Here is a 13,601-nt window from a genome sequence, read left to right on the forward strand (position 1 = left end):
TTGTAATTCAAGTGCTCTGAGAGATAACTTGACTCATGGCTCTGTTTTCAGGCTTTAAAAAATCTAGTGCAGACTTCGGCCAATCCCAGGTCATTTCAGAGAGAGAGAGCGTTCCTATTGGCTGTTCATTCAACGGAGGCAGCTGTCAATCACTCGCAAACTCCGATGAAATGGTCAAACTAGGCAGCGCTGATCAAATATGAATTAATATTCTGTAACTGTAATGCCTACTTCTCACCAGAAAGTTTGCTCCAGCTGGTGGGCGGTGCTTGGTATTTCCTCAACTGATCTCAACATGGCTGCCAGATCACAAACTTTCTCATTTTACTGCTAAACAGTACACTACAAGATGTTTCTGAAAACATTTGAGTTGAGAAATAGGCATTACAGGGTCAGAACTTACTTTTTGTACACACACTGTTTCGTAGCAGGCATCTAACAATTTAATTTCTCACGACTGGGGAGGGAGAATGAGAAAATGACGTCTAGCGTTACTTTCAACAGCAAGTTGCCTTTTTACTGGGGCTGACACCTTAGCTCAGCTGGTGGTGGGTGGGAGAAGCAAGCGTACCTGTAGGCATCATCTGATGACAAGCCCATTGTCTTCATGATGTATGCAATGGCGATGGTTGCTGAACGCGAGATCCCAGCCAGGCAGTGCACAATGACTCTGCAGTTTGACACCTTAGCTTTGTCTGTTGTTGGGGGGGAAATGAACAGATATGAATACACATGGTTAGCACAAAGTGTCTGGAGACAGTCAGTGTCCATTGAAAGCAAACTGACATTTCCTGGAAGAGCACAGGGGGGTCACCTTAACGGATGTGTTATTATACCTGCCACTATTGTTACCTAAGCTGCACATGAGCGTTTATTAACTGTGACAACATGCGGATATGTCATATTGAATATCACGGCATTAGAGACACTTCTCTCAAGTGTGCTTTGTATTGCTAATCTTCAATACAAACACGTTATTGTTTTACTACATTTCCGCCCCTCTTACCTATGAATTCATTAGTTTTCTCCAACCAGGGGAGCAGTTTCTCGCAATAGTTGTCGTTGACAGGGATGCGCATGAAGTGGCTCTCGCTGATGAAGTCTGGCTTGGGGCAGGTGTTGCTGGCATTCAGCACATAGGTGATACCGTTCTGAGCCATCAGATCCTGCAGAGATAGAGATAAAAAATGAGTTCAAGGTTATGTTTTGTTGCCAGGTAACAATAACAAGTCTTTCAATGACGGTGATAAAATGAGTGAAAAGACGCAAACTTAATTCTACCTTGTTGAGGACGTCCTTCTGTGAGCCCAGGTAGAGGTGTGGCAGGATGCGGGTGGGCCCTACATTAGCCACAGGCAAGCAGGGCTGGGACAAGCTCATAGGCAGAGCAGTGGCAGGTTTCCCTTCGCACAGGCCGGGGAAACAGGAGGAGAAAGCAGCGAAACCTCCTGCAGAGAAAGAAGAGAACGGGTTACTAATGATTTTGCACACAGCAATCACACACACAACACACTCTACAAAGACTCCCATGAACTCATCGAGAGCACCATTAGCAGACGCTCTGTGGGCTTTCAGAGGAGAATCTGGGCTACAATGTCTGGGTCTTGCTTAGTGCAACGGGAGCATAAAAAGAGGCTCTCTGTGCTTCTGTGTGCGAGTTAGGTTAACTGTTGGGCGGCCAGGAATGTGTGCGTCTGGCCCTTTAAGAGGCAGGCGGCTCCACTTTTGGCATATGTGTGTGTGTGTGTGTGTGTGTGTGTGGCTCTGTTTCCTGCATGAGCTCATGTCCTGTAGCAGTGCATTGCGTCAGGCTGGGGGAATGAGAGAGGCCACAGGTGCAGGGCCAGGACAGAGGCCCAGTAACATCCCCCTGACAACCGCGCAGCACACACACACACACACACACACACACGCGCGCACGGTCATACATATGCACACACGTTAACAAGAAGATACAATCTGAAAACATGATCAAATAGTCAACATATGCTCAATATTCACTCTCGCTGTCTGTAAGTCTCCGTCCACACACACACACACACACACACAAATACCCACACTCATCATTACTCTGCAGTACGGCGGTTGTATAACTACAGGGTGGGGGCCAACGAGAGGAGGTGGGGGTGAAGTGTGTGTGTGTGTGTGCAGAGGAGTGGGTAATGACCTCGCTGAGGAGTGTGTAGAGTGGTAGGGGAGTGCTTCAAGGAAACCCTGAGCCCCAGAAAGGAGATTAGGACCTAATCTTAGTTCAGCCCTGCCTGACCCAATCTGGGACCAAATGCACACAAACACACGCACACACATGTACACGCACACACATGCACGGCCACAGAGTGAGAGTGATTGAGACATGACATCACTGTTCTAAAGTAGCACACACAGCACGGCACAGGCAGGACATCGCCTTCCGTTGTAACACACACCCAGCTGCGCTACTCATGTAGCAACGTCTGGCCGACACACACAAACACACGTACACACACATACACACACACACTGCTGCAAAATGAAGGTTTTGCAAACGCTCAGAGGATAGCAGCTTTGGTATTTTTGCGCTATTTCGCAACACCGCAGCTTCTGAGGCTTCATCCTCATGACCCAGAGCTATTCTGGGTGCACTGTCCCTTTAAGAGCAAAGTGAAGAAGGGTTGTCTGTTTCCAGCTATTAATGGCAACCGGCAGAGCAATGACATCAGCGCTCCACATGGGGGGGTGGAGTGGAGGGAAGGGTAGATGCATGGATGTAGAACGAGTGGTCAGATAACTGAGATACAGGAAGGAAAAGCTTAATGCAAAGAATAGCATGTGCGTATATGATCCAACCTTTTTGGCCTCTTTAGAGTAGACTAAACAGACATTTGTAGTTCACAGTTTGACTTTAGACTGCGCTGGCGCTGTACAATTTCCACAAGAGGCCCTTTCTAGTGATCCTACTATGGGCGGTGCTACACTAGTGTCAGTAATTGATAAAACAGAGGGAGGAAGGGGTAGTTCTTTGAAGGGTTTCTTCCTGGTTCCTCTGTTCCCAAGCTGCTGGTGTGCACACACACACACACACACATGCAAAGAAAATAAATGGTGCTACATATAGCCCCCCCACTACACACAGGCATATATACTGTGTCAGTGTGAGGAAGCGGCATGTTCCTGGAGACACTTAAATCAACAGGAAAAGCCTCACGTCACACTGCAGCCATTTCCCTTTCTGAGCGAGGACATTGTTAGAGAGTTGTTAGAAGGACAGAAGACAGGACGTTCCACAGTGGAGACAGAGAAAGTGTGTTTGTGTGTGTGAAGGGAAGTGAACGCATGAATGAAATTACTTGCGCCCTTTGACCGTGTGTGTGCGTCTGGATTAATGATTACACCGGCGTTTGCTGTAGGTGACCTCATCTCGTGTTAAATAAGCATGAAAAATGGCAGGAAGAGTGGCGAGCCAGCATGTGGACTGGGAGGGTGAGTAAGGGGTTACTGGCACGAAGGGAGGCTGAAGTCAGAGATAAGAGAGCAGGACTGAGTGTGCCTGCCTGCTTTTCTAAGGGCCATTACATTACAGTGACATTACGTCAACACAATTACAAACACCTTCCTTGTAGTCAAAGTTCAACGCGGCCGCCGCAAATGGATGTTAGTCACACAGGAGATAGCGTGACATTGTCACCTCGTCACCTGACCCCGCTCTACTTAAGGTTGCCATGACAGGCCGAGGAAGGGCAGTGATGTTGATGACAGTTGGCTCATCGTGTCCCCACTGAGTGCTGTCAAGATGGAATAAAACACGCACAGAGCGTCCAAAGGGCAGACAAACACACACAAGAGCGAGCACCAAATAACCCAAAGAGACATAGCCTCACATTCTCCAAACGACAACGATGACACATCCGTCCATTCCAATCCGAGCGCACACATAACACACACTGTACACTCATACTGAGGTCACTGAAAATACCCTGTGACACACACCAGCCCAGCTGTCTGTGAAGATGACATCAGAAAGTCAACTGGGAGGGATGAGTTCACCTTCAGCGCGGCGTGATAATCAGAGGAGGCTAACAAGCTGCTTCATTGAACTCAAGAGATAAAGCTTCAAAAGTCAGGGAAACTCCAATATGTATCAAGAGGTGGCTTTATGCTTGCCGGAGGGTGTATCCTACTGCCCTACAGTTACATCTGAAAATCAACTCTGCTGAACAGAAATATAATTTCCAGTCACATGCTGAAGTCGTGACCTTGTGCCACACAGAAATGCTAATTCAAACTTTAATTTTCGGGCTTTCCTGATCACGTTTTGTATCATGTACTTCTGGGAAATGTACTTGGACAGGATGTGACTAACCCAATTTTGAACACACGCTACAAGAAAAAAAAAAGAGAAAAAAACATTTGAGTAGAAAGAAAATAACACAACCGGGAAAGAGGGCACTGTGTCGCCATGGGCAATGCTAGCCAGCGGTGACTTCCTTTTTCCGTTTTCCTCTGCCCACTTCATCACTTATGCAACTGCTTATTTTCCTCTCTTGGCCTGTCATAGCTGAAGCACTCAGGCCTCCTTTGTTCGCTGGTTCCCCCCTCCTCTTCATCAGTCATTTCCTACAACTAAATACTCACATTTAAGAGTGCAGGTTATTATCCCGCAGATGTGAAAAATGTTTGGTGGAAGATATTTGGATCAAATTCTGGCTTTTTTTTGTGCTGCTGCTGCTGCTGCTGCTGTGAATCGATGCAGAGAGCTGGAAGATGAATGGAAGTGGAATCCCGGAGATATTGAGCGGACGACCAGAGACACACAACACCTGCCTGGCTGTTATGGTTAATGGGAGCTCTGCTGTTACATCACTGCTGCTGTTGGTACAATTGACTGCCTCGTCAATACAAGCTCGCTCCCTCCCTCTCGCTTCTGTGTGTGTGTGTGTAGCTTCCAGTTGCCCTCTTTAACTCGTCTGTTAATGGAGAGGGGGGGACGCACACAAAACAGTACACACACACACACACACAACCCTCGGCAGCCTGGGGGCATTGATCTGCCTGAATGAGTCCCCCCGCACCCATCCATTGCTCTCCTCTGTGGTTCATATCGGGGGAGACATGACGCCATCCTCTGTGCCCCTCCAGCTGTCCCCTCCACTATGAGGGGACATTAGCATCTCAATGTGACCCCCTCCCTCCCCCCCCCCATCACCACCACCACCACCCCTCCTCACCCTCCCACCAACATGACATCATTGCACACATGTCCCACTCAGCTCCACAAAGGCCGTGCTGCAGCCTGTAGAAGCGATGGGAGTGTATGTGTGTTTTAGGGGGGGGGGGGAGGATAGAGTCTGTCAGACGTGTGTAGATTGACAGACCATAGATGAGGTAGTGGGGATGATGTCATCGCTTTTCACGCTCAGGTTGATGATGGCCGGGAATGACTGAGTGATTAGCGTGTCATCCTGGCTGATGGTTAAACTGTTTATTGTTCTTCTATCTCGGTAGACAGATAGCGGGAGTGTGTCACTTTGATCAACTGCTGTTTCAGCAGCGCCGTGTTATTGCAATACAGGACTGTAAAGCCTCCTGTAATTTAGCCTGCATTCACAAGTCTATTTCCACAGAGACGTGTCGAAGCGACTCGAAATAACCCCGTGACAGACGCAATTCTATTTTCACCTGCTGATTGCAAATGTGTGATTTTTTTTTGTTTTTTTTTTGTTGCTAGCGTTCTCCGAGAGTTTGACTCTTCCAGCTGCAAAACCTCGCTGAGATGGGATGCACATGTGCACACAAAGAAACACACACCTATCAGTGTGAAGTGTGGCAGGTGTGGAGGGCTGCTGTGCCGACTGCTTTGAACCGGCTTTCTGATATGCATATAGCGTCCACATTTGCATAGAAACTTTACAGCCGTATATTTATGACCCAAAGGATCCAACTAGAACACCAGCATCCTAATGACTGAATAGGTAGTTTGTGCAAAATGCATGTAAGTGTGTTGCTATATGAAAAGGATTTTTCCTTTCACAGCAGCTCTGCATTGCCTCATCGCTCTGTGTGAAAAGGTGTTATGTTAAACACCTGCAGTGCACACTGCACACATATTGATAACATAATCTCCACAAGACACCATTCTGCAGAGAGAGAGGGAGAGCAGGAGCGAGAGAAAGGCCAAGAGCAGAGGAGAAGAAAGAGAAAGAGAAAGAGCCTTTGTGATAGTTTTACATCTCAATGACCGCAGGCTGAGAGAGCATGAGCACTATGTCATACCGTGGGTCACGGCTCTCATTCTTCCTCCCCCTGAGCCCTTTTTCTCTCCTCTCTTTCCTCTTCATCGCTTCTCGTCTTCATAATGTCATCCCCTTAATCCTCCTTCTTCCCATTCTGTCTCTCTAAACACATTAACTGCGCAAACAAAAAAGGTGGGAAAACAATTAGCGGCATGTATTCTTTTAAGCCTGTTGTAGCAGTAAATCTCACTATTGATCCTGTACACGTCCTTAAAATTCAATTCACGTCTATCTTTCTTTTGCAGTGCGCCTGGACTGGAACACCTCAATACCTGAGGGCCCCTTTGTACTCATCTGCAGTGCACACACACTGTTATCAGGGGCTTTCCCCTTCAACTGTATGCAACAGTGGTGCATTTTACAGCCCAGCACCCAGCCACGTCTGTGTTTATATCACATTAAATCACACTCTTTGTATGTATGACAGCTTCTCAGTACACAAAGGCCTACATCTTCAACATGTTACTCGCCAGGAGGGATGTTCTCACACACACACACACACACACACACACACAGAAAGACACACACACACACACACACACACACACACATCACTTCTCCTACTCTCCAGAGTCCAGGTGGATACACACCTCGTAGTTCTCTCCCTTCCTTCATTCGGCGGACCCTGATCTTCAGCCTCATGTCTGTGTCCTGCAGGTCCGGCCAAAAACAGTCCTCCGCTGGGGTGATCACCACATCCAGAGGCATCCCCCAGAACACACTCTGTGTCCAACACACACACACACACGCACGCACACACACTAAATGGAAATGTTCTGGTGCCCCCTCCTTCAGGGATGGAGCGAGCCACGTAAAAAATGTCAGAACAAACAAACAGGAGTGTTCTCCTTTTCTAGAGGGCTGATTGGGGGTGAGCCCAAAGTCTGTGAGTGTAACAATCCCAAGTAGACCAAACTCCTCAAGTCCACTCTGGTCAGCTGTTCCAGTGTCCAGGCTGTGACCCTCTGAGAACAGAACCCAGTAGAACAAAAAACTAGTCCAAGATGTCTGTGGACGCGCTCCTCAAGTTCACCATCTATGGCCAAAAAATCCCTCCAAATGACCACAAAAATTCTTAAAATGCTCCTGCATCAAAATTCAGTAATTCTGTGGTTTTGTGAAGAATGGTCGCCACACAGAGAGCAAGAGGAAAAACAAAAGTCTGTAATGCCTGTACGTATATATGCCAGCTGTAATGAGCCTGCAGCTGGTCTACAGAGCGCCTGTGTGTCTCTCTGAGCGCTCTCTCTGTCTCTGTGAGTCCACAGCCAGAAGAGCAGCCCACTATTGTTGTGCTGCTTTGCTCTCCCAGTCTCCCATTCGCTCTGTCGCTGGCTTACACTCCTCCCTCTCCCTCCCTCCTCTTCTCTCTCTCTCTCTCTCTCAGCAAAGAGGATGACGGAGCTGCACTCTCTCCTCGAGCTCTGGGGGTGAATGAGCTCACTTGCTGTGAGCTCAGACTCTACCCTCCCTCCTCCTCCTCCTCCTCCTCCTCCTCCTCCTCCTCCTCCTCCTCCCTTGCACCCTCCCTCTCTTGTGGAGCCAGCGCTCCGTCATAGCTAATGTCTAAGGCATGTAACCACATTCCTTACTCACCCAACAAATATGCGGCCACCTCAGGGGCCTAGCTGTGGAGCAGGATGGAGGCTAAAAGACGCGGCCATAAGGCTGTTTAGTGGACACGTTACACACGGCTACAACACATGCGTATTATCTGTGTTGTTGAGAACAGGGAAGAAAGGAAAATGCTTGTGTTGATGTGCATGACAACATGCTTCTTAAGGTGAAAGATAATGTTTTCTAAGTGTTTGTGAACTTGACAGTTTCAATGCAATAATAAATACATGAAATGCAGATTTATGCTTTTCAAAATGCCCCATATCATTTTCATATTAAAGCCAAACAAGGTTCTGCACCTTTAAGAAGCTTGATTGCCTTAAATGTACTGTAGCTTCAGAGCACATTACACTCACTGCAGAGGGGGATTAAGACTGTCAGTGTGTTGAAAGCTGATTTGTCTCTGAAGGTGAGGGAATGTGTGCGACTTCACCACGTTTCCTGCGCTGGTTCATGTCTAACGCGCCTGTCTTTGGACATTGTGTTCTCGTGTTTGAGGATGAGAGGAGACAGAAAGAAAGTGAAGCTGTAACAAAAAGGAGGAGTAGGAATAGAGAAAAAGAAACTAAAGCAGACTAAAGAGGAAGGGAAGACTGGAGGTGATGAGAAGACCAAACAAGCTCGTGGTCGGCAGCCATCATCCCGTTTGACAGGCCACAGACTTTTGGTACTTTACTATGGAATGACAAACATGTAGGCCACAAGTCCAGCTATGGAAACAAAGGATTCAACATAACCGCTGGAGGAGACTGAATGTTAACACATTGCTATGCAAATACAGCTACTTCCAAGCCCAAATAAGTTAACATAGGTTTGTATAACATGATCAATTTAACACGGCGGTTTGTTTTAGCTGCCATTTTTTAGTTTGTTCAACTTCTTGCTGATAATAAATAGCACGGATTCTTTAAAACAGCAACTGCCATGAGTGAGCCAGTCAAACGTCCTGTCTGACTGTCTGTTCAGTCTCAGGTTGAGACATCACGGTACAGTGGTTACATTCAAACCAGGTCAGATGGGCTTCAAGTGCATTAAGTCATCGCCACAGCGAGCCACGCTCCAGAAAAAAAAGGCAAATAAGCTTATACAAGATGTCTAGTTAGGGGGCCAGCTGCACGCTCACTGGCTGACCTCATCTCATCGCTGCAGACCCCTGAATGATCACACACGGGTGAGAACAGCCTTACGTCACCCCTCCGCTCAACTGTGGGTCACTGAGCGAGAGGGAGCGGGGAGAGGAAATAGGTCACTTGGTGATGATGAGCTTTGTGAAAAATGCAGACATTGGTTTTGGGAGGATGTCGAACCAAGAACAAACACGGGGGATTACGCACATGTGCACACACACTTTGTGTGTCATCTGAAGCTGGTTGGAGCAGGTGTGGCACTCCACAGTGGTCAGCCAGGGTTATTACACTTCAAACGCGCCGATCATCATCCCGGTTTGAACGCACACCTCGGTTTGGTTGTTCTGTCCGTGTGGCTTGAAGCCATAAAACCAGCTTTAAAAACACTTGACTTCCTAACACATGCAAACACAGCAGCAGCAGCAAGCAGCAGCAGCAGCAGCAGCAGCAGCAGCAGCAGCAGCAGCAGCAGCAGCACTGGAGAAGCCAACAGCAACAAAACAAAGTAGCTGCCGGTGTTTTAATGGTCAAACTCTTTAGGGTTCCTAAAGCAAACACCATGGCCTCACTCTTTTCACACCCCGCTCCTCCTCCTCCTCCTCCTCTAGTCCTCAGCAGGGTAACAAGGCTCAGAATAGTAGGCGTGTTAATTAGAGGATTACAGCCAAGACGCTATAAATGACAGCCAGGCCTTTTTTATTGACTGCACATGTGTGCCCTGCTGCGACAGAAATAGGTAGGACGGTCACTCCGGGCGTCCCCCCACCCCCTCCTCCTCCGCTGACATCTCTGAGATTTAGAGCGTGCTTTTATGGTAGAGGGCTTGTTACTGGGACAACGCAACAGTTTACACAGAGACCAGCCAAAACAGACAGGGAGAGAAGTGGAGATGAGCATGAAATAGCGGTGCAAGACAGAAAGAGAGAAGGTGTGTAAAGGCCAAAAGGGGCCTTAGAGACCAGAACAACATGGCACAGCCGGTCTGCTGCGCTGGAAGTCAGGCGTTGTGAATGGTGCAAACAGGAATGGAGAACTAATGTACAGGCAATGAGGCTGTTAGATTAACATGTGAAAGACTTTATCTGGACCAGATGAGATTACTTTTTTCTCATTCTAATCTAATTTTGTGTCTGTGAAGTTGAAGTGTTGTGAATGAAAATATATCATTTACTGCAGTAATATTGAAGTAATGGTACTGTAAACTGACAGCTGTGACCTGGATGTTGCCTGCTATCTTCTCTCTGATCCCTTGTCTTCACTCTTTTACACTTTGCCTGCAATTCTTTACTATACTTAATATTTACTCAATATTATATATGCATTTTGTACAGTAGTAACTTAATATTGTAATTAGGGCTGTGTATTTGCAAGAATCTGGAGATACGATACATATGATACAGGGGTTACGATTCAATATATTGCGATATATTGCAATACTGTAAATAAGTTGATATATTGTCGATCTAGATTTATATTCTATGCAAAAACCTACCATGTAAGTTTGTGCTAATGTCATAATATAAATAAAATACTTTTCATTTAATACATTTCATCAACGCCCGAACCAGCGCTCACTCCCTGGTCAGACAGGCAGCGACAGGAGCGTCATCCGACACCACAGATCATCTGTCAGGATATCAGGGGAAAGAGAGTCGTCATTCTCCGGATAGGGCAGGTTAGGGTGATGAGTTAATGTGTGTGTGAGTTCAGCTGTGTGTGTGTGTGTGCAGCCATGTGTTGCGGCCATGTGTGAAGAGGATGCAAGGTGAGAGGAAGACAAGAGAGGACATTGCTGAGGGGGTCAGACAGGACCGGGTGGACATTTATTTGCTCCAACATATGTAAACACATGCATATGTGCACATGCGTGTGTGTGCGTGTGTGCGTGTGTGTGTGTGTGTGTCTGTATGTGCATGTGTGTATTGGTGTGTGTGTGTGTGTGTGTGTGTGTGTGTGTGTGTTGATAGTGCTGGTTGTCAGGGGATCAGTAACAAGGCTGCTCTTGCAGTGATGTAATGCCTACAGGAGAACACAGCTGCCATGCCTGGGGGGTGAGGTAGTCACCAGGGGAGGGAGAGGGGAAGATAGATAGATGGATGGAGGGATGGATGGAGCAAATGAGGGTGAGGGAGGAGAGGAGGGGGAGATTAGGTAGCTGGGGGTGCTGAAAGTAATCGGGGGGTGTTTGAATCCAGAGGGAAATGGGAGCTGAAATGATGTAGTCATATTGCAAAGGGACATTAGTGATGCAGTGTGTGTGTGTGTGTGTTTGTGTGTGTGTGTGTGTGTTTGTATGTGTGTGTGTGTCAAAAAGTGCAGTCGAAAGCCTGGACTGATTCCAACGCTAGTAAATTTATTCTTTGATTAGATATTGATCTAAATCAGAAAATGTTTCTAATTTAAAGGTTTCTAATAGAACATGTTTACATGCTTTAATTTTCAGAATGCCTGGATATGCGTGTATCTACCCTCCGTCTGAAACACTCCGTTTGAGCACATTTCAACAGAATTGCATTGCTAGGCAACAGCTTGGGTTCATGTTTACTTCCTGTCAGCTGATGTTATTCACTTAGGCTTAACCCACAATCACATACGAAGCACTACATACTCAATATGTGTACTTTCATTCAACTTTTCTGTGAATAAACAGTAGCATGTATCTTTTCGGACGCATTGAGCAGTATTTACCTTGTCACTTCCCGTGACCAACTTCATGTGACTAAAATGACTGTTAAATTGAAGCGTTATTGACGTTACAGAGCTCTCCGTCAACGTCTGTTATGAACGTTGTCGTCACTACCGTGTTGCATTTTGGGATATTTATGCCGCTGTAGTGTCCAGCGTTGCATACTTTAATATTTCACTGGAGATAGTATACAATTTGTGTAATATTGGTTTCATACTAAGGTTTTGGACATACTTAAATATCTCACATACTGTTTTAGCGTACTAAATGGCGTGTTCATATGGAATTCTGGCCACCATTGTATATTTATGACATCACAAAATTACAGAAATCTTAACAGCTTGTGTTTTAAAGGCACAGTTTCTGAATACGGGCTGTGTGTATTTGTCCATAGATTGAGCGTTTCATTACTTTTACAGTATTTATATATAACCTGCTATATAATAAAAAAGACATGAAAATCTAATTTTTTACAATATGTCGGGACCTTTAAGACTATATTTTATTTAGGCAAATGTCTTTATTACAGGTGCATTGAGCAAAAAAAGAAACATTTATATTCCCTAAACTAAGGATCCAAAAAAAGTATTGTTTTGGTTTTGCATTGCACCAAAAATTTCACACAATATCCAGCACTAGTGTATATGTGCAGTATGAGTGTGGCTTCCCATCGACATTCATTAGAACTCTCTTCTTCCCGTTTTCAGGGCAGATGATGACGTCAAAAAGAAAGTGAGGATGTGAAGACGAGAGGAAGATGGAAGGGAAGTGCTACTTAGATGTAAAGAGCAGACGGGAGGAGGTGGGGGGTGTATGCGATTATTAAGGCAGCACTGATGTACCACTTGGCCATGTGTGTGTGTGCTCATGCATGCCGTAGTTTCATCTCTATCTGTGCAGCCTGGAGGGAGGTCGGCACGCATCAGTCATGCAGAAGACCCCCTGCCCTCCAAACAACTTAACCCCCTGGAGGAGCTCTGCACCCCGGGGCTACTGCAGCAGTAAATCTACCTCACTGGCAAGAAATTAGTTTACACACACAGATATATATGCACACACACACACACACAAAGAAAGAGAAGAGGGTAAGCTATCAAACACACCAAGGGGGGCTTTCAGGACCAGACGGGCCCTCATAAACCAGATGAACTACTTAAAAATCCCAGTAGGAGATGCTCAGTGGTGTGTGTGCGTGGATAAAAAGGGGGCTGTTAAGACTCAATATGAAATGCTGCTGGCCACCGCAGGCATGTGCTTACAGTATATGTTTGCATGCACACAAAGCCTGTGCATTCACTTTGTGTAAAAGTGTGAGTGTATAAAAAGTGAATGTTAATTTTAGCCGAGAGTGAGATGGCTAACAGCTGTTTTGTGAGGTGTGTATAGATGCATGTGTGCGTGTGTGTGTGTGTGTGTGAGAGAGAGAGAATAAAGAGTGAGTAAGAGCCATGCACATTAGTCTGCAGGAATGAAAAGATGAAGAATGTGTGTGTGTGTGTGTGTGTGTGTTTGCGCACACTCTGCTTTCGTCTAATTTCCCCAGAGGTGAGTTTGTCTACACAGGTTCACTTGAGCATAACGGATGGTTGTTTCATTCTAAATGCTAATGGCCTGAGCTGGGATGCACAGGGTTTCCTCGCAGCACTTAAAGGCAATAACACCCTGAAAACACACCTCAGCTCTCACTGTCTCTCGCATGTCTTGCACTCACACACACACACACACACACACACGGCAGCAGTGTAATAACTGCGCCGCTCCAACAGAGAGGAGCTGACAGCGGATCAGTTTGTTTTTAATGAGTTTGTACCGCCACTACATGCAGACTGACAGGCAGGTCTCAGATCAGTTCAGTGTTAGTTAGCTCCGATCAGCGCAGCAGGCAGGCTGACAGACACATAG

General features: G+C 46.4%; 1 protein-coding gene across 5 annotated transcripts in view; it reads right to left on the reverse strand.

The window, feature by feature from the left end:
• dusp8a (dual specificity phosphatase 8a) overlaps positions 1 to 13,601 on the reverse strand; it is a 48,939-nt gene that overhangs the window by 3,843 nt on the left and 31,495 nt on the right. For 3 of the 5 annotated variants that reach the window (XM_074632198.1, XM_074632199.1, XM_074632200.1), the window contains exons 4-6: positions 1,282 to 1,448; positions 1,007 to 1,166; positions 572 to 695 (exon numbers count right to left, since the gene is read on the reverse strand). In XM_074632198.1, coding sequence (XP_074488299.1) covers positions 572 to 695; positions 1,007 to 1,166; positions 1,282 to 1,448 — 451 coding nt within the window. Of the gene's footprint in view, positions 1 to 571; positions 696 to 1,006; positions 1,167 to 1,281; positions 1,449 to 6,249; positions 6,385 to 6,859; positions 7,700 to 13,601 lie in introns of those variants that run through there. The other 2 variants (XM_074632203.1, XM_074632201.1) reach the window with 2 other exon arrangements.

Source organism: Sebastes fasciatus, chromosome 4 (assembly GCF_043250625.1).
Source record: "Sebastes fasciatus isolate fSebFas1 chromosome 4, fSebFas1.pri, whole genome shotgun sequence".
NCBI lineage: Eukaryota > Metazoa > Chordata > Actinopteri > Perciformes > Sebastidae > Sebastes > Sebastes fasciatus.